Source organism: Theropithecus gelada, chromosome 7a (assembly GCF_003255815.1).
Source record: "Theropithecus gelada isolate Dixy chromosome 7a, Tgel_1.0, whole genome shotgun sequence".
Taxonomy (NCBI): domain Eukaryota; kingdom Metazoa; phylum Chordata; class Mammalia; order Primates; family Cercopithecidae; genus Theropithecus; species Theropithecus gelada.
The window spans coordinates 31140964-31165974 of record NC_037674.1 but is presented as its reverse complement, the minus strand read 5'-3'; the positions used below and the strand labels follow the sequence as shown (position 1 = coordinate 31165974).

Sequence of the window (25011 nt, the reverse complement as noted above, 5' to 3'; positions counted from 1 at the left end):
TATGTCTCCTCAGTGATTTTTTTTTATTATTAAACTGTGTATACATTTATAAAATCTCCCATTCATATTTATTCTCAAATCCCCTTCCATTTTTCCTTCCATATAGTCTTATAAAGTCTTCCTTTAGTCTTCTGTTTGAAACATACTTGTAATTTTTTAATGTGTTCATTAGTCTCCTAATTTTTGGCTTAGATATTTTGTGCCTGATATATGCCAGGCACTTTCATAGATATTTTCTGTTCTCATATCCTTCCAAAACAAATCAGCAATTCAAGTACTTCATGGCACAGAAGCTTCAGTCTTCATAGAGTGACATACAGACTGCAAAGCTGAAGACACTATAAAATTCTGCAGAATTGCCCTGTTGCATACCTCAGTATTATGGCAAGCCTTACTTGAGCAAAATGACATTTCTTTCACTGTGGCTGATGTCATTTTCAGGTAGCCAAAATCAAATATTTAGGGGGAAAAAAAACAAGCTTTCCCTTAGAACTATGTATCAAAGTTATGTTTTCTTTAGCTACAGTACAGTAAGAACTGGTCTTCCAACTAGCCTGAGCTCATGTGGCATTAAATAAATTAACAATAATTTTATTATTAAATATTTGAACAAAATTCTTGATCTGATAGACTGGTTATATTAAATGCAAATAATTAGAATAATATAAATGACTGGGGTAAGGGTGTTCAATCTGATTTTTTTTTTAAATTTTTGTGGGTCCCTAATAGGTATATATATTTGTGGGGTACATGAGATGTTTTGATGTAGGCATGCAAGGCATAATAATCACATCGTGGAAAGTGGGGTGTCCATCCTCACAAGCCTTTATCCTTTTTCTTACAAACAATCCAATTACAGTCTTCTGGTTGTTTTTAAATGTACAATTCAATTATTATTGACTGTAGTCACCTGTTAAGCTATCAAATACTAGGTCGTATTCATTCTTTCTATTTTTTTTTAAATGCTCATTAACCGTCCAATCTGATTTATTGTACTCCTAAGCTCAGACAAATCTTTACTATTACCGTTTTCAGAACAGGCTCATGACTGTATATTACCAAAAACAGATACCATTCCTAACAGATATGTAATTCCTAAGCTTTTCATTATAAAATTATTACACCATCTTTCATTCTGCCCTTCACATTGATGCATGGAGTACTCTACTCCTGGCTTAAGACCAATTCTAGAAAATATACTATCTGATTCACAAAAATGTATGTGTAACTCTATTACTCTTATAATAACATGGCAAAATAATGTAATGAAATATAATCTGTGAAGCTCTCTGATAGTCATTCATTCAACAAATATTTTTGAGTACCTATATGTGTTGGACATTATCCTAGACACAGTGACACTTAAATATCAAATCAGACATGTTGTACCTTTCCACAAAACCTTAAACTCAGTAAGGTACTCTAAATATACCAGTCTGCCTACCCATGATTGAATCTATGCATGTTGAAATAGCCTTTGATCAAAGACAATACTTTTTTTTTTTTTTTTTGAGACGCAGTCTCGCTCTGTTGCCCAGACTGGAGTGCAGTGGCGTGATCTCGGCTCACTGCAAGCTCTGCCTCCCGGGTTCATGTCATTCTCCTGCCTCAGCCTCCCAAGTAGCTGGGACTACAGGCACCCACCACCACGCCTAGCTAATTTTTTGTATTTTTAGTAGAGATGGGGTTTCACCATGTTGGCCAGGATGGTCTCGATCTCCTGACCTCATGATCCACCCGCCTCGGCCTCCGAAAGTGCTGGGAGTACAGGCGTGAGCCACCGCGCCCGGCCAGACAATACATTTTTTTATTGATCTAATGTAGGTTTTTTTTTTCAACGATCACAGAATCTTTGACAATCATTTTAACTGCTTAAGACATGGATGATGACTTTTTATACTTCCAATATAGGGACAACCTAACAGATGCTGAGAATGGCAACATTCAACTGCAAGCACAACGTGCATTTACCACCAGGCGGCAAATATCCGAGGAAACAGAAAGTGTTGATAACCGAGAGTCTTCCGAGGTATAAGTAGTTCCCTAGTTCTCCCTGATAGACACGTTATAGCAATAAAGTATGTGTGGCTCAAGCTTATTCTGTTCATTTTAGAACTGGGAAATTATAAGAGAAGATGAAGCCACCATGTATAGTAGCCAGGCCTTCCCATCACCTCCACCATCAAGTAACTTGGATGTTCCAACTCATCTTGCAGAAGAATTGAATGCCAGACTCACCATTTTTGGAAATTCAGCCACAAGCCAGTCAGCATCCAGCTCAGTAAGACGCTCTTAGATTTTGTTATGGCTTCAGTAGTTTATATTATGCTTATTATACCATTCAACAAGTAACTTTTATGTAAAATTTTGTCTTAAATGCAATAATATGTAATAATATGTTAGGGATCTTGGGACTTTATAACATGGGCATTTTTCAAATATCCCCATCAATAGTATGGACCAGAGTCATGGCAGCCAAATTTCCGTTATGTGAATACCCTCCAGACAAAAATCACTAGGGACACATTTGTAATTGAACAACTTGGGTTTATTATTCATTTCGGCAAGGGAGAACACGCACCATGGTGTTTTGGTAGCAGAATGTTAGAAAAGACTTTAAGGATTTGGGCTCCCATTAAGTGATTTTGAAGAGGGTTTTAGGAAGCAGGACTTTGCTCTGTGTGAGATGCTGTTGGGAATCAGGGATAATTCTATGATTTTGCATCTCAAATCTTATCCGTAGTGAGGCTAAAGCTATGATTAGCAAAGTAGAACAGTCACTCACATTTGCCAGGAGAGGGAAGTGTTTGGTATTTTGTGGCTTGGACAGTGTTCATGTTTTGTCTATATTCAGCCACAATTATAGAGTGGTCTTGATTTTGTCTTGATCTTAGCTATGAGTGCCAGGCCAGCTCCTGGATGTTAGGGAGTGCTTTTCTCTCTCCCAGTTATGCTGAAGTTGGTTTTTTGTTTGTTTGTCTGTTTGTTTGTTTTGAGACGTCTCACTCTGTCACCTAGACTGGAGTGCAGTGGTGCTGTCTTGGCTCACTGCACACTCCACCTCCCAGCTTCAAGCGATTCTCATGCCTTAGCCTCCTGAATAACTGGGATTACAGGCGCACACCACCACGCCCAGCTAATTTTTGTATTTTTAGTAGAGATGGAGGAGTTTGACCCTGTTGACCAGGCTGGTCTTGAACTCCTAGCCTCAAGTGATCCACCCGCCTCAGACTCCCAAAGTGCTGGGATTACAGGCATGAGCCACTGCTTCTGACCTGAAGTTTTAACATGATATCACAAATGTCACCAACAGGTATATATGAATAAGAATTGATATACTTTGACTAAACAAGGAAATCGATGACATTTTCACTTCAGCCACTACTGTAAAAACTGTTGTCCATAGGGTTCAGAATAAAGTATTCCAGTATATGCTTCTATGATGAGAACTTCATAGCTAGCTGTCTAAACTCTATCATCGGGAGATTCAGTAGGAGCCAAAGATTACTCTCTGAGAGGATGCTATTTGTCATTTCCAGTTGAGGTTTCCATGCCTGTCATTTAGTTAGTAAATATTTACTGAGAGCAAGTAAATATTTATTGAGAGCAAGATACTATATGCTAGTTACTGAGGATACATCAGTAAATAAAATTAACAATATCTCCTGCCTTCATGGGACTTATATTCTAGTGCAGAGGAAATCAAACTACAACCGGTGGGCCAAATCGGCAGCTGCCTGTTATGAATAATTACCACTGAAATACAGCCACATCATTTGTTTAGATATTGCCCATCTCTGCTTTCACACTACATCATCTGAATTGAGTAGTTACAGCAGCAACCATATGGCCCACAGTCAGTATTTACTGTCTGGACCTTAACAGGAAATGTGTGCTAACCTCTGCTCTAGCATCTTCTTCAAGAAGCTTCACAGTAGATAGTTGTACGTGAATATGAATATTCACCAATAAATCTGCCTGCCTGCCTCCTGCCCTTCCTTTCTTCCATTTGTCTGTTCTGTCTTCATTCATTTCATTTTTTCACAGGAGGGTAAGACAGGGCAGTCAAAGACCTAAAGAATAAACTACATTAGGCCGGGCATGGTGGCTCATGCCCATCATCCCAGCACTTTGGGAGGCTGAGGTGGACAGATGGCTTGAGGTCAGGAGTTCAAGACCAGCCTGGGCAACATGGCGAAACCTTGTCACTACTAAAAATATAAAAATAGCTGGGTGTGGTGGTGCACACCTGTAATCCCAGCTACTCAGGAGGCTGAGGTAGAAGAATTGCTTGAACCCAGGAGGCACAGGTTGCAGTGAGCCAAGATCGCACCATTGCACTCCAGCTTAGGTGACAGTGAAACTCCATCTCAAGAAAAAAAAAGAATAAACTATATTGATTCACTGGTGATAAATCACATGCAGTCCCATCCCTTTTCTTCCTGGTATTTTTTTTTTTTTACTTAAAGTAATACCTGGCAACCATATAGTGTGATACTATGCAGCCATTGAAGAGAGCAAGGTGGGCTCAAGTGTATATGTCAGATGGAACAATCCCTAAGAGCTGCTGGTAAATGAAAAACAGCAAGGTACAGAACAGTGTGTTTGTTATGCCAGGATTTATGTAAATTACTTAAATGCAGAGCATAAATGTGTGTATGATTTACTCAAGAACGAAACAGGAAACTAGTAACGTTGCTTGCCTCTAAAGAGAGGCAAAGAATGAACAGGATATATATTGTTTGTACCTTTTGGTTTTTTGAGATAGGATCTCACTGTCGCCCAGGCTGGAGTGCAGTAGCATGATCATAGCTCACCGCAATCTCAAACTTCTGAGCTCAAGGGATTCTCCCACCTCAGCCTCTGGAGTAGCTGGTACTACAGGCACATGCCATTGTACCCCCACTAATTTTTAAAAAAATTTTTGTAGAGACTGGGTATAATATTGTTGCCTAGGCTCCTTTCGAATTTTGTAACATGGATGATTGTTATCTATTTTTAAAAAATATTTTTAAAGCACTGTATGGTTACGGTTACAAATTGAAATTGTATTTAGGTATATAAAATAAAACTTAAGGCTGGGCATCGTGGCTCACACCTGTAATTCCAGCACTTTGAGAGGCCAAGGCGGGCAGATCACATGAGGTCAGGAGTTCGAGACCAGCCTGGCCAACATGGCGAAACCCCGTCTCTATTAAAAATATAAAAATTAGCCGGGTACAGTGGCACGTGTCTGTAATCCCAGCTACTCAGTAGGCTGAGGCAGGAGAATTGCTTGAACCTGGGAGGTGGAGGTTGCAGTGAGACAAGATCGTGCCTCTGCATTCCAGCCTGGGCGACAGAGCAAGACTCTGGCTCAAAAAAATAAATAAGTAAAATAAATAAATAAATAATAAATAAATAAAAATTAAATTTTCCATCTTACCACTAGTGTATGCTCCCTCAGTCACTATTAGTGGTCAAAGACTAAAGAATAAATGATATTGATTTGCTGGTGATAAATCACATGCATACATATATGGAAACTTTTTCTGTATATTCATAAACATGCATGCATACACATATATTTGTAGGTGATTTTTTAGCCTGAGATCATCTTAAACATACTTTTTGGTAACTTGCTTTGTTCACTTGCTGTCTCTTAGACATTGAACCATTTCAGTATATATAGATGTACTCCTTTAGAAACCAACTAAAACAATCACTAAACTCTGGCATATTCCATTGTACAAGTCGTCCTTAAGGTATTTCACCAGTCTCCTATTAAAAGACTTTAGATTGTTTACAGTACTATTATAAACAGTACTACAGTGGATATTCTGATTTAATTTGTACGTGCATTGTAAATTTTGATGTCGTTAAATAACAAAACTAAGATATTTTGGATAGTGATAATAGCATGAATAGAAAAACATAAGCAAAGAATGAACAAGAGATTTCCAGGAAACAAGTAGTCTGGAATGTCCAAGGGGTGGATTGCAAAGTGGGAAGTGGCAGAAGAAGTCAGGAAGAGGCAGGTCGTGGTGCTCAGGAAGCATTGTTTTCTGTGCTGTCATGGGCTTCAGCTCCAGAATGACAGGACTGGCTGTGCACTGCAGGATGCTCTGAACCTGCAGCGTGCAGCATGGAGAATGGACTTAAGGAAGTAAGACTTACAATGAGGAAACTTATTAGGATATTGCTGCCATTGTCATCGAAGTGACAAAAGATGAAAACTTGAAGTTAAAACAACAATAAAACTAGTAACTAAAGTGGAGAGAGAGTGTATTTGAGAATAGTTTCTGTGAGACATTCAAGAGAAGGTGTCCAGGAGGCAGTCCAGCACCCGGGGTGTGGGAGCTGGATGTGTGAAGGTGTCCACGTTGGGGGCTGAGAGCGACCACGTGCCTCAGCCTGCAGTCTTGACAGCTGCATCCTAGCCAGCCTTCTCTTCCCTGTCATACTTACCCTCACTACCTTAGCTGATGCTCAGAGACAAATGACAAATCTCAAGGTATTCTCCTTCTGTTGTCTTGTTTTTTTACAAGAATCATTCCAGCAGAAGAGGCAGCTTACAAGCCTATACTTTTGAGGAACAACCTGCACTTCCTGTGGTGAGTTTTACCCTCTCCCATCAATCAATAAAAATATAAAACTCAGCATCTCTTTTTATTTTTTATTATTTAGAAGACTAAGTGTGAACGTTTGCCTTACAGGGAACTAATACAGCAGAGAATGTAGGCTCCAGGTGGTGATGTTCAGGGAAAGGCCTCAAAGACAAAACATGCAGAACTGTCTCTCCCATGTTAAAAGCAAAGTCTCTGCATATGGGGGCCGTGGGTGGTATCTGGGCTTGTCGGTTGAAGCGCCATGCTGGCTAGAGGTGGTCCGCTGCATGCAGCATACAATTCAGGATCACTGTGTCCAATTGCCGATGCTCTGCGTAAGCACATGGCATCCAGCAGCCATGTCTGCCCTGTACATGAAGCATAGCCAGGGTTTCATCACTCAGGTGTGCACTGGCATTGACACGCCTGGCGGCCAGGCTGGAGTTTATCAGTCCCTGGTCTGTTTCTTCCCTGCAGTATCACATCCACCAGTCTACTAAGGCCTTCTGCTTCCTGCTCAGTGCTGTCCCAGTCACAGCCTGGATGGCAGCTTGAACCTTAACCCTGCCTCCATCCTCTTCCTGACACAAGCCTCACTACTCTGAGTTTGTCTCCCTTTTCCAAAGACCCTACTTGTTTTTGAAACTAAAGTAAAACTCCCAGGCTCCCAGCCTCTTCAGCCTACCCTTCTCCTTATCCCCCAACAGAAGCCTCCTGCTGCCTTCATTCCTGTCTATGCTTTTTCTTCCAAGCAGACTGTTCCCATGTCCTGATTCTCTCCCACTTCTGAGTCTGCGTGCATTCCATTTCCCTGCTTGGAATGGCTTTCTCATTTTCTTCCCTAACCGTCTGGAATTTGGAATGGCAGTCTAGATATCAGCTTTGAAAAACAGGGTATGTTCTAGGACAACAATGCAGAGGCTTCAAAATCCTCAGCCCATGAGTGGTTTATCTGTCTGAATAACACCCTGCACTAAGAATGGGACACAGATCCTGTGCTGAGGAATGACACGTCACCCACCTATGCATCCATTGCTCTGGTCAATATTGACCATCAACAAGAGGACAGATGCCATTGAAAGACTACCTTCGCTGGCCTTACTGTCACTCACTGTCATCTGTCCAGCCTCCTCCATTAGATCAGAGCCTGCTCAAGTCGAGTTCCTGGTATTTTTCCCTCTGCACCTTATAATGTCGTCTATACAATGAATATGTGGAAGTTCTCGTTGACTGACAGACATTCACCCAAGACACTACTTTAGGTGCTTCGGATGAGCAGCAGAATCTTGAGATGATGTATATTTTATGTACCAGAAAAGTTGTTTCCATGCCTTTTTTTCCCCTCAATACATTGATTGGGTTTTTTTTTTTTAAGAGCTGTCTTGGAGTGTAATTTACATACCATAAAATCCAGCCATGTTTGATCATACAATTAAAGAGTTTTTGTAAATGTATACAGTTATGGAGACATCACCACAATCAAGTTTAAGAACCTTCTATCAGCCCGAAAAGTTCCCTCAATCCCTATGCCTACTCTCAGCTGCAAGGAACCACTCATCTGCTCTCTATTGCTACAGTTTTGCCTTTTCTAGAAATCTCATGTAAAGGGAGTTGTAGGGTGTAGGCTTATGTGTCTGACCTTTTTCACTTAGCATGCTGTTTTCACATAGATCCATGTTATTGCATGCCTCTATTAGTGCACGGTATTCCATTGTAGAGATATATCCACTACATTTATCTGTTCACCAGCTGATGGACATTTGTAGAACTGGGCAGCATTTAAATCCATCATTTTGTGATCTAACAGTTCATCACAACTGTCAGCAAAGTATGTAGGGCTCCTGTGTATCTAGTAAGTGGTGTCTTCAGTGTGGAGACTGGTGGTGTTGGTTTTTATGTTGTAAGACACCTAAAGGAGCCACACCAAACCAAGTCTAATCTGCTTCAAAATAACAACAGGAAGGCCAGATTTAGGACTTTTTTTTTGGAGACAGTCTTGCTCTGTTGCCCAGGCTGGAGTGCAGTGGCGCAATCTCAGCTCACTGCAACCTCCGCCTCCTGGGTTCAAGCGATTCTCCTGCCTCAGCCTCTTGAGTAGCTGGGACTGCAGGCATGCACCACCATGCCCAGCTAATTTTTGTGGTTTTTTTTGAGTCGGAGTTTTGCTCTGTTGCCCAGGCTAGAGTGCAATGGTGCAATCTCAGATCACTGTAACCCCTGCCTCCCAGTTCAAGCAGTTCTCCTGTCTCAGCCTCCTGAGTAGCTGGGATAGGTGCCCACCACCATGCCCAGTTAATTTTTTTTTGTATTTTTAGTAGAGACGAGGTTTCACCATGTTGGCCAGGCTGGCCTCAACCTCCTGAACTCAGGTGATCCACCCACCTCAGCCTCTCAAAGTGCTGGGATTATAGGGGTGAGCCACTACACCCAGCCTGGATTTAGGACTATTTTAAGTAAGCCTGGAAATAACCAAACCTCTCTTTACTCATTTTTAACAAACTATGATAAATAGCATCTCCTAGCTTTTAGAGAAACAAGGCAGCAGTAACCCTTGATTCAGCAGATACGCATGATTTCTGTTGTTAGATTACCTGGGTTCAAATCTCAGCTCCATTCCTTAGAAGCAGTGTCGCTTAACAGGTTAATTCCATCACTCTCGGCCTTTTGGCTAAGACCAAGTGTAGTAGCAAGTTACTTCTATATTGTAAGCTTCTGTTTACTCATCAGTAAAATGAGCCAGTATTAGTAATTATCTCATTGAAATTCGGGTGGGAAATAAATGACATTATCCGTGTTAAACAGAGCGTGTGCTTGTTATTGTTGGGATGTTTTATTAGGGTTGTTATCACTCTCAACATTATTGTTCTAGTGTTTTTTTTCCCCAAGTGAAATACTGTACACTTTATTTTGCACATTTTAAAATATTTGAAATGTGGTTTACTTCACTAAAATGTATAATTTACCCATTTTTATTATAATACATGGTTTTAGTTCAAAATAAAATAAAATATGAATTGTTTTAAAGCAAGCAAGTAGTGAAGAAGGGATGTGGTGCTTTTCAAAGGATTCTTTCTTGTTAATATTTAAGTCTTCTGGTCAGGCACAGTGGCTCATGCCTGTAACCTCAGCATTTTGGGAGGCTGAGGCAGGTGGCTCACTTGAGGTCAGGAGTTCAAGACCAGCCTGGCCAATATGGTGAAACCCTGTTGTTACTAAAAATACAAAAACTAGCTGCGTGTGTTGGCACATGCCTGTAATCCCAGCTACTCAGGAGGCTGAGGCACGAGAATAGCTTGAACCCGAGAGGCAGAGGTTGCAGTGAGCCAAGATTGCACCACTGCATTCCAGCCTGGACAACAGAGCAAGACTCTGTTTCTCTCTCGCTCTCTCTCTCTATATATATATATATATTTCTAGAAAAGGCAAAATTGTAGCAACAGAGAGCAGATGAGTGGTTGTTTCCGGCTGAGAGTAGGGATAGGGACGGAGGGAACTTTTGGGGGTGATAGAAGGATTCTTAAACTTGATGTATTTAATTCTTCTGTTATGCTTCACTGTAGCTTTTGCCTACTTCATCTGGATTACCACCAGGTTGGGAAGAAAAACAAGATGAAAGAGGAAGATCATATTATGTAGATCACAATTCCAGAACGACTACTTGGACAAAGCCCACTGTACAGGTATCCTGCATTTTGTTCACTTGCTTTCTTATAGGATTTCAACTGTCACATCCCTATGTCAACTAGTACATCACTTTGTAGTATACGCTGGATACTTCTAGAATCTTCTTTTTTTTTTTTTTTTTGAGATGGAGTCTCGCTCTTGTCACCCAGGCTGGAGTGCAGTGGCGTGATCTTGGCTCACTGCACCTCTGCCTCCTGGGTTCAAGCAATTCTCCTGCCTCAGCGTCCCAAGTAGCTGGGACTACAGGCGCACGCCACCACGCCCAGCTAATTTTTGTATTTTTAGTAGAGATGGGGTTTCACTATGTTGGCCAGACTGATCTGAAACTCCTATCGCAGGTGATCCACCCACCTCAGCCTCCTAAAGTGCTGGAATTACAGGCATGAGCCACCGTGCCTGGCCGTAGCATCTTCTAATTATTTATTTTCTGACACTGATGTTAAGTGTCTGCCATTCCCTATGAATCTCTAATATACATGAATTACCACTTGTTATTATATAAAACAAGTTCAAATGAGAATAAGGAAAAAGCAAATGATCTAGTTTTGGGGTATTTTTGTAATTTGAATAGTTAAGATTGTTATTTTAACTAAAAGATAATCTTGTCGATTGGTATCTATTAAAGAAGTTTATGCTGGGCTGGGCAAGGTGGCTCATGCCTGTAATCCCAGCACTTTGGGAGGCCTAGGCGGGTGGATCACCTGAGGTTGGGAGTTCAAGATCAGCCTGATCAACACGGAGAAACCCCATCTCTACTAAAAATACAAAAATTAGCCAGGTATGGTAGCGCATGCCTGTAATCCCAGCTACTCGGGAGACTGAGGCAGGCGAATCACTTGAACCCAAGAGGCGGAGGTTGCAGTGAGCCGAGATTGTGCCATTGTGCTCCAGTCTGGGCAACAAGAGCGAAACTCCATCTCAAAAAAAAGAAGTTTATGCTGATGACACCTCCCCTTGGCAACAGTTTCATCTATAATATTTCCTTGTAAGTGTTTAGCAAAATATTTATTTTCTCTTACCACCGTGTCTCTTGTTGAGAAATATTTTAGCACTGAAAAGTGCAGAGAATAATATAGCAAATGCACATATTCTTTACACTCAGAATTACCATCATTAACAAGTTACCATATTAATTTCCAGACATTTTATTTTTAAAAATAGAGTCTTATAGATTAAGCTAAATTCCTTTTAGCCAAGCTCTTGGTCCCATTCCCCAGGGGGAACCACCATCTTGAATTTCTTGTGTATTCTTTTAGCCTTTTTTATATACTTACATAAAGAGCTTTAAAAATGTAAAATAAAATTAGCCGGGCATGGTGGCACATGCCTGTAATCCCAGCTACTTGGGAGGCTGAGGCCGGAGAATTGATCGAACCTGGGAGGTGGAGCTTGCAATGAGCCAAGATTGCGCCCCTGTACTCCAGCCTGGGCAACAGAGCAAAACTCCGTCTCCAAAAAAAAAAAAAAGAAAAGAAAATGTAAAATATTGTTTATATGCCTGTGTTTCTAATTTTGCAATGAGAGAACACTCATTTTATTTTACAGAATGAGGTGCTGCTCAATTAAAAAAAACTTTGCCCCATAAGTCTACACCTTTTTTTGCTTAACATTGTTTTAAAGCTCTGTCTATATTGTTATTTATAGATCCAGTGTATTTCTCTTAACTACTAATATTCTGTCATGAATATGTTACATTTCACTTATCCATTTCTGTGGTAGATATTTGCCATTCATTTTGTCTGCCCAACATTTGAATCTACTTCTGTGTATGAGGAATTCCCCATCCTATGAGTTTTGGGAAAACAAAGACGACCTCCTCCTATAGGCACCAGAGCTCCCCTTGCGGCTAGGACTTGCGCTTGTGGACCTCGCTCCTTCAGTCAGATGCACCCACAGCAGACTGTTAACTACCATCTTACTGCTTGAGAATGAGTTGAGAAATTATAAATTACTGTAAAAATAAAGTTATACAAAATAATGTATTGGAAAAGTGTTATTAAATGTTATTAAATGTAATGCATTATTAAAATGTTGGGAAAATATTAATATGCCATAACTACATTTGAAAATGAGCCTCAAATATGTAGAATCTCTTTAATGGAGGGTGTGTATTCTGCTTGCAGGTTAGGTTACCTTTTTAACTGCATCTATTTGTGAGTTTTCTCTCTATAAAATATTACAGTATGATTTCATTAATGTGCTAGGCCACAGTGGAGACCAGTCAGCTGACATCAAGCCAGAGTTCTGCGGGCCCTCAGTCACAAGCCTCCACCAGTGATTCAAGCCAGCAGGTGACCCAGCCATCTGAAATTGAGCAAGGATTCCTTCCTAAAGGCTGGGAAGTCCGACATGCGCCAAATGGGAGGCCTTTCTTTATTGACCACAACACTAAAACCACCACCTGGGTAACTTTGACACTCTTCCATTTAAATTTATAACAACAATAATCATCTCTTATGTATAGTTCCTTACAATCTTTAAGTGTGTATTTCTATAACCTGTGTTTCCTAATATTCATTGAAAGACATATTGAATTCTTAATAATATTATATGTATTCAAGATAATGCTTATGCCTCTTTTTAATATTGTTTTGGATTACGGAGATATTTGTGTTTACTTCCTATTTCCAGTTTTTAGCTCACTAGCCACAAATGCTTAGGAAGATATATAGGAATAACCCTTTGCTTTTATATGAGGCTTTATAGCTCCAAAGCACTTTTGAATCCATATCTCATTTAATATCAGAAAAACCTTGTGAGGCTAGGTAAAACAAGTATTTTTATTTTAAGATAAGGCTTAAAGTTGTTTAGTGCTTGGCTTACTACTAACAGAAAAATTACTTAAAGGCCAGGTACAGTGACTCACGCCTGTAATCCCAGCACTTTGGGAGGCTGAGGGGGACAGATCACAAGATCAGGAGATCAAGACCATCCTGGCTAACATGGTGAAACCTCAGCTGCTTGGGAGACTGAGGCTGGAGAATGGCATGAACTGAGGAGGTGGAGCTTGCAGTGAGCTGGGATCGCACCACTGCACTCCAGCCTGGGCAACAGAGCGAGACTCCATCTCAAAAAAATAAATAAATAAAAAGAAAAATTACTTAAAATTAGCAGCAGATGAATAGATTTTAATTATTAAAAGACCAACATAGCTTAAATAATACTAAAATTATTTAATAAATTAATACTATTAAGATAATATATGTAAATTAAACCAAATAAATTGAATTTTGTTCTCTTTTTTAACATTCTGAATTGGCCTTTGATAACGTTTTTGGGCTTACCTTCCTGTTATTCAAAAATATTAATCAACCCTTGAACAGATAGCTGGCAAAATGTATGTTCTGGGGCTTAGAAATACCATGTGGTCCAGGGCCGGGCACGGTGGCTTACGCCTGTAATCCCAGCACTTTGGGAGGCCAAGGTGAGTGGACCATCTGAGGTCAGGAGTTCAAGACTAGCCTGGCCAACATGGTGAAACCCCATCTCTACTAAAAATACAAAAATTAGCCGGGCATGGTAGTGCATGCCTGTAATCCCAGCTACCCAGGAGACTGAGGCAGGAGAATCCCTGGAACCTGGGAGGCAGAGGTTGCAGTGAGCTGAGATGGTGCCATTGCATTCCAGCCTGGGTGACAAGAGTGAAACTCCATCTCAAAAAAAATCAATGAAAGAAATATCATGTGGTCCAATTTAATGTCCCACTCTTTCACCAGTTTTTACATAGAGAAAAGCCGTATGTGACACATTTCCTAAAGCGTGGGGCAAAAGAGATTACCAGTTAGTGGTGATCCCTGAGAACTGCTCCTTATTCCTTTTGATATTATAGCCTGAGAGTGATAGATTTTAGAAGGAGAAAATATTATGTCGCATATTTAGGAAATAAAGTATAAATTGACTTTTACAAGAGAATATTTTAAATATCCATTGATGCTAGAAAACATGGTAACAGACTGACTTTCATTATTTTAAAATTTGTGTGTGTGTATTGTTCTTTATTTGCTCTACCAAAAAAGGAAGATCCAAGATTGAAAATTCCAGCCCATCTGAGAGGAAAGACATCACTTGATACTTCCAGTGATCTAGGGCCTTTACCTGTAAGTGTATAGAAATGCTAACCCATCTAACTTGGCTATCTCAAATATTTTGTATTTTTGGATATAGTCGTTCTTTATCAGCTATAATTAATATTATTATTAAAATGTAGGCTGGGCGCGGTGGCTCATGCCTGTAATCCCAGCACTTTGGGAGGCTGAGGTGGGTGGATCACGAGGTCAGGAGATCCAGACCATCCTGGCCAACACGCCATGTTGGCGAACACGGTGAAACCCCGTCTCTACTAAAAATACAAAAAATTAGCCGGACGTGGTGGTGGGCGCCTGTAGTCCCAGCTACTCGGGAGGCTGAGGCAGGAGAATGGCGTAAACCCGGGAGGCGGAGCTTGCAGTGAGCCAAGATAGCGCCACTGCACTCCAGCCTGGGTGAAAGAGCAAGACTCCATCTCAAAAAAATAAAAATTAAATTAAAAATTAAAAAAGGTTGATACCTTCTAAGAATCGAATGGAATATGCAAGTTAACCATACAACCAGTGCTGTTTTTCTATCCATTCATCTAAAACCCTATCCTAACATAGTTGAAATACATTCTTCATTATAGCCAGGATGGGAAGAGAGAACTCACACAGATGGAAGAATCTTCTACATAAATCACAGTATGTGCAATGCGATTTTTCATTATGTTATTTTTTGTAATAAATTTTATGTGTGAGAAAGTACACCATTTTTCTTTTTCTTCCCTTCAGATATAAAAAGAACACAATGGGAAGATCCTCGGTTGCAGAACGTAGCAATAACTGGACCAGTAAGTCTCTCTGTGCCGATGTGCTCTGATGGGACTGTCCCCTCACCTGTCTCTTCAAGAGCAGATACTCAAGGGCATAACCCTACAGGCATTGAGAGGAAAGCACATTGGCCATTCTCTCTCCTCTCCCCCATTTTCCATACTCCAAGTCTCAGTTATTTGAAAAGATTCTATGACGTCATTATCTTTACCCTATGCAATAGCAGTGGGAGACAGGTGAGCCAGACGGTCGGAATGCTAAGGCAGTGTGGGCTGCTGAGCTCAGGCGGGTGCCTGCCACTGTCTGAACAAGAATGTTGACAGTCCTCCACAAATCAGAGAGGAGCAGAGAGTGTATCCAGATGAGGAAGTAGCAGCACCCTATCCACTCCAGGGTCATTCTTAAATTTTTTTATAGAAATCAGGCCAGGCTCACACCTGTAATCCCAGCATTTTGGGAGGCCAAGGCAGGTGGATCACCTGAGGTCAGGAGTTCAAGACCGGCCTGGCCAATATGGTGAAACCCTGTCTCTACTAAAAATGCAAAAAATATTAGTTAGGCATGGTAGCAGACACCTGTAGTCCCAGCTACTTGGGAGGCCGAGGCAGGAGAATCACCTGAACCCAGGAGGCGGAGGTTGCGGTGAGCTGAGAGATTGCACCACCACGTCCTAGCCTGGGTGACAGAGCGAGACTCCATCTCAAAAAAAAGAAAAAGAAAAAGAAAAAAACAACCCCATCAAAAAGTGGGCAAAGGATATGAACAGACATTTCTCAAAAGAAGACATTCATACAGCCAACAGACACATGAAAAAATGTTCATCATCACTGGCCATCAGAGAAATGCAAATCAAAACCACAATGAGATACCATCTCACACCAGTTAGAATGGCGATCATTAAAAAGTCAGGAAACAACAGGTGCTGGAGAGGATGTGGAGAAATAGGAACACTCTTACACTGTTGGTGGGATTGTAGACTAGTTCAACCATTATGGAAAACAGTATGGCGATTCCTCAAGGATCTAGAACTAGATGTACCATATGACCCACCCATCCCATTACTGGGTATATACCCAAAGGATTATAAATTATGCTGCTATAAAGACACATGCACACGTATGTTTATTGCAGCACTATTCACAATAGCAAAGACTTGGAATCAACCCAAATGTCCATCAGTGACAGACTGGATTAAGAAAATGTGGCACATATACACCATGGAATACTATGCAGCCATAAAAAAGGATGAGTTTGTGTCCTTTGTAGGGACATGGATGCAGCTGGAAACCATCATTCTTAGCAAACTATCACAAGAACACAAAACCAAACACCGCATGTTCTCACTCATAGGTGGGAACTGAACAATGAGAACACTTGGACTCGGGAAGGGGAACATCACACACCGGGGCCTATCATGGGGAGGGGGGAGGGGGGAGGGATTGCATTGGGAGTTATACCTGATGTAAATGACGAGTTGATGGGTGCAGCACAGCAACATGGCACAAGTATACATATGTAACAAACCTGCACGTTATGCACATGTACCCTACAACTGAAAGTATAATAATAATAAATAAATTTAAAAAAAAAAAAAAAGAAAAAGAAATCATTGTAAATGCCCAGTATGTAAGACATATCCACACTTAAGTATAAATATTACCATGTATGATAAGTGTAGTCAGATAGGAAAATTATTATCCTTTTTTATAGCTGCTTTTTCCATTTTATTCAGATTTTGTTTTCTAATTCATAAAAATAAAACTGAAGATACCTTTTTTTATTACTATTTACTATCTCAACATGTAGTCCTTTAATGGCTCAAAAAGGCAATTCCTTGGAGTTCAAGGAAAAAGTACGCTTTTCACATTGCCTGTTTAATGGAGAAATCACTTTGAAAGTCTCTTTAGAAATGGAAATTTTTGTTTCTAGTATTTCTCTACCTGGAAGAAATTTCCTATTTCTGGCATGCTGCATTTTGAGAATATTGCATAATGAAAATTACAGCCATAGGAATTGCTGAATATAATTTTGTCTTAAACAGAGAAATTAAATATTTTAAAGTTTTGTATTTGTTTTTCTTCTAATTAAACTTTAATTTCCAAATATTTTTCTTTTCATGCCCTTAACTTATGTTCATAAAATACCCTGCCGGGAACTTTAAAAATTGTTCCAGCATAAAAACAACCTAAACTTCTTTATTTTTCCAAAATTTCCCACTAAAGGCAGTGCCCTACTCCAGGGATTACAAAAGAAAGTATGAGTTCTTCCGAAGAAAGCTGAAGAAGCAGGTTAGTGATGTTTGTGATAAATACTTGAGTCATCAATATATAGATGGAAAGTAATGGGAAATTTTTTTAAGTAATAATTTGTTCTATATTTGTAACAACTTTGAGTGAACAGTTTTTCATAGAGAAAGGATGCTTATTTTTTGTGTAGCTGTGATATATCACTACAGACCACTGATTATTTTATGTCTTTATTTTGTAAGATATTTTATCATATAGAAAAATGGCATTTAAAGTTTGCTTTCCAGAGCTCTAACCTGATGTATCCTTGTGGGGTTTATGGGGCTTGATCTTTGTAGAACCTGAGCAAGAGTGGCTCAGGAAATTATCTTCTGGCATAGTCTTTGACTCTGTTGGAGGAGTCTGGATTTGTTTTATGACTTTGTTGTTTTCTAGCGGTAGTCATTCATTCTCTACAGCTTCAAATGTAATGTCTCTGCATAATTTAAAAATACAATCATGAGTGGAACTGTGCTCTTGTGACTTGTCTCCATATGCTTATCAGTTATGTTCACTACACTTTTTCCCATCACCACAAATGCAATATGTTTGGAACTAAACTCATCATCTGGCCATCTATTTCATTTCTGTTGGTGTCTTAACTAGTTTTAATGCCTCTCTTACTTGCTCATCCTGTCCTCCTTTGCCTGCAGTTTAGGAATACTACCACTAGGTGGCCATATTGGGTTATACTTTCTTGCATTCTAAGCCAGAAGCTGGCTTTCACAAAGATTCAAGATGGTGGGTCGGCTACCTCAGATTTTCACCCAGACTTTTAACAAAAATAAAATATGATAGTTTTTTTAGTGTAAACATTTTATGCCCTAATAAAATCCTTAAATATCATCAACTTTCTAAACTCATTTTTAAAGATAATTTTGTGGCCAGGCGCAGTGGCTCACACCTGTAATCCCTGCACTTTGGGAGGTTGAGGCGGGTGGATCACTTGAGGTCAGGAGTTCCAGACCAGCCTGGCCAACACGGTCAAACCCCCATCTCTACTAAAAATACAAAAATTAGCTAGGTGTGATGTTACACGCCTGTAATCCTGGCTACTCGGGAGGCTGAGGCAGGAGAACCACTTGAACCCGGGAGGCAGAGGTTGCAGTGAGCTGAGATCACTTCACTGCACTCCAACCTGGGCAACAGAATGAGACCCTGTCTCAAAGAAAAAGAAAAAAGAAAAGATAACATTGTGTCAAAATTTCCCTGGAAATTTGTTTTCTACTTCTAGATTTTGGGATTTTAAATGTTTGCTGATTCATTGTTCTGGTAAATCTTTTCATTCTTTTTTTTTTTTTTTTTTTTGAGACGGAGTCTCGCTCTGTCGCCCAGGCTGGAGTGCAGTGGCCGGATCTCAGCTCACTGCAAGCTCCGCCTCCCGGGTTCACGCCATTCTCCTGCCTCAGCCTCCCGAGTAGCTGGGACTGCAGGCGCCCGCCACCGCGCCCGGCTAGTTTTTTGTATTTTTTAGTAGAGACGGGGTTTCACCGTGTTAGCCAGGATGGTCTCGATCTCCTGACCTCGTGATCCGCCCGTCTCGGCCTCCCAAAGTGCTGGGATTACAGGCTTGAGCCACCGCGCCCGGCCTAATCTTTTCATTCTTAATGAGAATATGCTGGAGGAATAGAAGCACTAGCTTCTCCATTTGCCACTTTAAGTGGTTGAAACATGTTGTAGTATCTAATTATTAATGTCTTCCAGGCAGCAGGAGATGGGAGGCAATGCCATTACAGGCCACAAAATTTAAAAAAAAAAAAAGATAAAAGCAATTATATTTGTTGATCTCTGACTGCATACCAGGCATTCTTCTTAGAAGTTTACATATGTTATTCATTTAATGTCTACAATAACTCTGTAAGGAAGGGACTACTATTACATTTCACAGATGAGGAAACTGAGGCACAGAGAGAATAGGTAATGTGATCAAGTCCCATGGTTATTAAGTAGAAAAGCTAAGTGGTCTAGCTCCAGATCCCATGTTCCTAAGCAACATGACATATCATATTGGTGACTAAGAGAATTAAGAGAGAAATTAATTAATTTGTATGGAAATTACCCAGAATGCAACAAAGGTAGGTAAAGGAATAAACATATAAAAGAAAGGTTAAAAGACATGAAGTCGGCCAGGCATGGTGGCTCACGCCTTTAATCCCAGCACTTTGGGAGGCCGAAGCGGGCGGATCACAAGGTCAGGAGATTGAGACCATTCTGGGTAACACAGTGGAACCCTGTCTCTACTAAAAATACAAAAAATTAGCCGGGCGAGGTGACAGGCGCCTGTAGTCCCAGCTACCTGGGAGGCTGAGACAGGAGAATGGCATGAACCCGGAAGGCGGGGCTTGCAGTGAGCCGAGATCACGCCACTGCACTCCAGCCTGAGCGACAGAATGAGACTTCGTCTCAAAAAATAATAATAATAAATAAAATAAAATAAAAGGACATGAAGTCACTCCAGAAGGAGGGGACCAAGATCATAAGGAGGAGAAGGATAAGAATATGAATTCTCAACATTAATAAAAAAGCCCAAGCAATATTTTAAAAATAAAATCTGTATCTAGACACATCATAGCAAAAGAGCAGAACACTTAGAATGTAAGAACGTGTAGCACCAAAACAGAGAGAAAGAATATTAAAAACACCAGGTGCAGTGGCTCATGCCCGTAATCCCAGCACTTTGGGAGGCTGAGGCAGGAGGATTACTTGAGCTCAGGAGTTCAAAGCTGCACTGAGCTATAATCATGCCACTGCACTCCAGCCTGGATGACAGAGCAGTACTCTGTCTCAAAAAAAAAAGAAAAAAGAAAAATTAAAAACCGGTGCTTGAAAGCCATGCACTGTCTTTAACCTTTTCCTCTTCCTTATTCTCAACATCTTGTAGTTAGGAATAATGATGGCTAATAATTACCATATGCCAGATACTGTGTAAGCATTTTTAATGCATTATTCCATTAAGTCTTGAAACAACTCCATGTGGATAGCTATCATTATTATTATCCCTATTTTATGGATGAGGAAATTAATCCTTAGAAAAGACATGTAACCTGTCCAAAGTCTCACTCCTAATGAATGGTGGAGTCAAGATTTGAACGCAGGGCCAGATTTCAGAATGCATGCACTTGTCTACTACTCAGTTCAAACACTCAAGTTTCTCCGGTAACCCTCTCTTCTTCCACTACCATTGCTCCTTCACAGGTCCCTCTGTCTTCTCTCACTGAGCTATTCCAGGGATCTTTAACTGACCAGTGTGCCTCTTGTTTCTCCTCCTTAAAACCACCCTTTACACCCTGTCCCTCAGCTTCTGAGAACCCAGCGATCTGACCATGTGGCTTTCCTACTCAGAAACTCTCTTCTCATCTGCATTCACACTGTCCACCCTCTGCCCCCAGACTGCTTTGTCACATTTTTTTAGCTATAATCCCTGCTTTCTTTCCCTTCCTCTCCCTTCTTCTCCTTCTGTACCCTGTAGGTATTAAATATATCAGACCCCTCATGTATGCTGTTCCTCCATCCTTCCCTCCCTTTCTCTCTGTCTAAAGACTTCCTCTCAAAGCCTTCTTGATTGCCTCATTTGAAGTCAATAGCTCAGTCTTTTATGCCCTGCAGAACATTGCTTCCATCTCTTATCATCAGCAGTTGTCCTCCTATTTTAAGTCTCAGAATTAGCAGCATTTACACTTGTTTTTCACATATGCACCAGATGAGAAACTCCTTGAGGAAGCAACGACATCTTACCCTGTGTTTTTATTCTTTTTATTCCCCATCGTTGGCCCTACTACAATACCACCTGGCCCAGAGTAGGCCTTTGATAAATGCTTACCTGCACCAGCTCCCTAGTATCCAGTCTAAAGTTACTTTTCTGCAAGCTTACCATTTTTTTAGTGACATAAGCAGTACAAGAAACTGCTCATATCATGCTTATGTTGCTTATATCAACTGCTTATATTATTATGTTTCTATAGGGCTTTCCATTTTCCCTAAATAGAGAATGAAATTGATTTTTTTTCCTTAGAGCTAACCTTTTTTGGAGGTGACAGAATGTTGATGGCATGTTTTCTCTTACTGGTTTCCCGTGGAAATTCGCCCACGAAGTACTGAGGAATAAAATATTTAGATATATCTTTTGTAAAATGTACAAAAAGGTCTGCCTCTAAAGCATAGTTGTGTACATTTGTCACATAAGCAAAGAATGTACAAAAGATTAGTGAGGCAATGTAGCTCCATTAATTAAGAGTACAGACTCAGGAGCTAACACTTTCTTAAGTTGTCTTCTTCAGTTTTATATGTAAAATGAAGACAATAAGAATAGCTTTTGCATAGTGTTGTTTTAAAGTTAAATGAGTTAACCTACCATTCCAGGGGACCCATGCCTGGCTGTATTAGTCCGTTTTCACGCTGCTGATAAAGACATACCCGAGACCAGGCAATTTACAAAAGAAAGAGGTTTATTGGACCTACAGTTCCACATGGCTAGGGAGGCCTCACAATCATGGCAGAAGGCAAGGAGGAGCAAGTCACATCTTACGTGGATGGCAGCAGGCAAAGAGAGAGCTTGTGCATAGAAACCATTAGATTTCATGAGACCCATTCACTATCACGAGAACAGTGCGGGAAAGACCCGCCCCCATAATTCAATCACCTCCCACCGGGTTCTTCCCACGACACATGGGAATTGTGGGAGTTACAATTCAAGATGAGATTTGGGTAGGATCACAGCCAAAACATATCACTGGCACAGTCTGTAAATGTCACCATCTGTTAATGAGTGAAGGAAGATAGACTCCAGGGAGGAAAGAAGAGGTAGGGAAGACCCTGAACAGACAGGCAGGCAACAGCTAGCAGGCAGTGGCTATCCTACAGGTCACAGAACGGTGTTCATTGGAACTTAATATGAAACGGACTGTTAATGAAATGCCTTCATGGGGGCATTACCATCACCATCAATAGCTTCTTTAGGCTGGGTGCCATGGCTCATGCCTGTAATCTCAGCACTTTGGGAGGCCAAAGCGGGAGGATTGCTTGAACTTAGGAGTATGAGAGACCAGCCTGGGCAAGATGGCAAGACCTCAGAAACTTAAAAAATTAGCCAGACATGATGGCACGCGCCTATGGTCCAGTTACTTAGGAAGCGGAGGCAAGAGGATCACTTGAGCCCATGAGGTCAAGGCTGCAGTAAGCCATGTTCACGCCACTGTACTCCAGCCTGGATTACAGAGCTGTCTCCAAAAACCAAAAAGCTTCCTCAGATATAAAGAAGCCTATATTACTAAGTAATTAGAGAAAATGCAGGAACTCTCTCATACCATAGAGGAAACCAAGACAATATACCTAGTTGTGTTTTCCCTGAGTATATTATGTAAGGAAAAAGAGACTTGGACACAGGGTGTAGAGGGAATGTTATAACTTTATGAGAGAGAGGTTTGTGATTATGTTGAACTGATTTAAACAGTAAGTCTCTCCTCTGGATTTTCAGAATGACATTCCAAACAAATTTGAAATGAAACTTCGCCGAGCAACTGTTCTTGAGGACTCTTACCGGAGAATTATGGGTGTCAAGAGGGCAGACTTCCTCAAGGCTCGACTGTGGATTGAGTTTGATGGTGAAAAGGGATTGGATTATGGAGGAGTCGCCAGAGAATGGTTCTTTCTGATCTCAAAGGAAATGTTTAACCCTTATTATGGGTTGTTTGAATATTCTGCTACGTAAGTACCTTTACAATGATTATAGGCAGAAAAAGAAAAATCACTGCTTTAAAAGTAAGAGTCAAATGATACAAGGAAAATATATGTCATGCCAGAAAAGGGCAATTTTAACTAATGTTGCTTCAGAAGTGACTTTTTTAAAAGTTGTGGTGAAATACACATTACATAAAATTTACCGTTTTAGGCCAGGTGTGGTGGCTCACGCCTGTAATCCCAGCACTTTGGGAGGCCAAGGCAGGTGGATCACGAGGTCAGGAGATCGAGACCATCCTGGCTAACACAGTGAAACCCCATCTCTACTACAAATACAAAAAAAATTAGCCGGGCGTGGTGGCGGGCACCTGTAGTCCCAGCTATTTGGGAGGCTGAGGCAGGAGAATGGCATGAACCTGGGAGGCAGAGCTTGCAGTGAGCCGAGATCGCATCACTGCATTTCAGCCCGGGTGACAGTGCGAGACTCCGTCTCAAAAAAAAAAAAAATTACTGTTTTAACCATTTTAAATATACCATTTTGAGTCATTGCATACATTCACATTGTTGTGCTGCCATCACCACCATCCAACTCTAGAACTTTTTCATCTTCCCAAAATGAAACTCCGTACCCAGTAAGCACTTGCTCCCCATTCCCTGGCAGCCACCATTCTGCTTTCTGTCCCTGTAAATTTGACTCCTCTGGGTACCTCACATAAGTGGAATCATTCAATATTTGTCTTTTTGTGACCAGCTCATTTCACTTGGCATGATGTCTTCAGGGTTCATCCATGTTGTAGCATTGTATCAGAATGTCCTTCCTTTTTAAGGCTGAATAATATTCCATTATTTTTGCATATAATGCTTTGTTTAGGCCAGGCACGGTGGCTCACACCTGTAATCCTAGCACTTTGGGAGGCCGAGGCAAGTGGATCACAAGGCCAGGAGTTCAAGACAAGCCTGGCCAACATAGTGAAACCCTGTCTCTACTAAAAATACAAAAATTAACCAGGCATGGTGGCGGGCACCTCTAATCCCAGCTACTTGGGAGGCTGAGACAGGGGAATCACTTGAACCTGGGAGGCGGAGGTTGCGGTGAGCTGAGACCATGTCATTGCACTCCAGCCTGGGGAACAGAGCAAGACTCCATCTCGAAAACAAACAAACAAACAAAACTTTGTTTATGCATTCATCTGCCAAAGGACATTTGGGTTATTTCCACTTTTTGACAGAAATTACTATTTTTAAAACCATTAAATTCAGTGGAGGAATGTGGTTCTAACAGTAGTAAACAACTCTTAAAAGAGGAAGATTATTTATAATTATTTGTCATATTCAAGTGTTTCAAATGAAGTATTTAAATGGGGTTGTCTTTACAGGGACAATTATACCCTACAGATAAATCCAAACTCTGGATTGTGTAATGAAGATCACCTCTCTTACTTCAAGTTTATTGGTCGGGTAGCTGGAATGGCAGTTTATCATGGCAAACTGTTGGATGGTTAGTATTAAGTATAAACTTTTACAATGTAATTACCTGTTGTCTTTCACTTGGTAATCATCCTAAATGTATTTGGTTTTTTGCAAGGTTTTTTCATCCGCCCATTTTACAAGATGATGCTTCACAAACCAATAACCCTTCATGATATGGAATCTGTGGTATGTCTTTTTCACTTATAGTTTAGACAAAGTATAATTTAATAAGTAACTTGAACATTTTGAGGAATTTGCTTTTAATGACATGGAAATTAATATATTATGTTTCAAAATACAAATTAATTTTTTCCTCAACATTTTATTATGAAAATTTTCTAACGTTTAATAAAGATGGAAGTATTTTACACCGCACACTTGTATATGCATTACTCACAATTGGTTTTTTCTAGATTTACTGTATCACATACCTATCTGTCTATCCATCAGCCTATCTTAGTTTCTTCA

At 40.5% G+C, this 25011-nt stretch overlaps 1 protein-coding gene across 6 annotated transcripts in view; it reads left to right on the top strand.

Moving 5' to 3' along the window:
* The window catches only part of NEDD4 (neural precursor cell expressed, developmentally down-regulated 4, E3 ubiquitin protein ligase), a 168644-nt gene that overhangs the window by 130339 nt on the left and 13294 nt on the right, over positions 1-25011 (top strand). For all 6 annotated transcript variants that reach the window (XM_025390430.1, XM_025390431.1, XM_025390429.1 and 3 more), the window contains 12 exons: positions 1912-2029; positions 2114-2281; positions 6528-6593; positions 10148-10267; positions 12476-12676; positions 14288-14368; positions 14929-14983; positions 15074-15132; positions 17335-17400; positions 22871-23100; positions 24450-24571; positions 24659-24729. In XM_025390430.1, the coding sequence (XP_025246215.1) occupies positions 1912-2029; positions 2114-2281; positions 6528-6593; positions 10148-10267; positions 12476-12676; positions 14288-14368; positions 14929-14983; positions 15074-15132; positions 17335-17400; positions 22871-23100; positions 24450-24571; positions 24659-24729 (1357 nt within the window). The remainder of the gene's footprint in view (positions 1-1911; positions 2030-2113; positions 2282-6527; positions 6594-10147; positions 10268-12475; positions 12677-14287; positions 14369-14928; positions 14984-15073; positions 15133-17334; positions 17401-22870; positions 23101-24449; positions 24572-24658; positions 24730-25011) is intronic.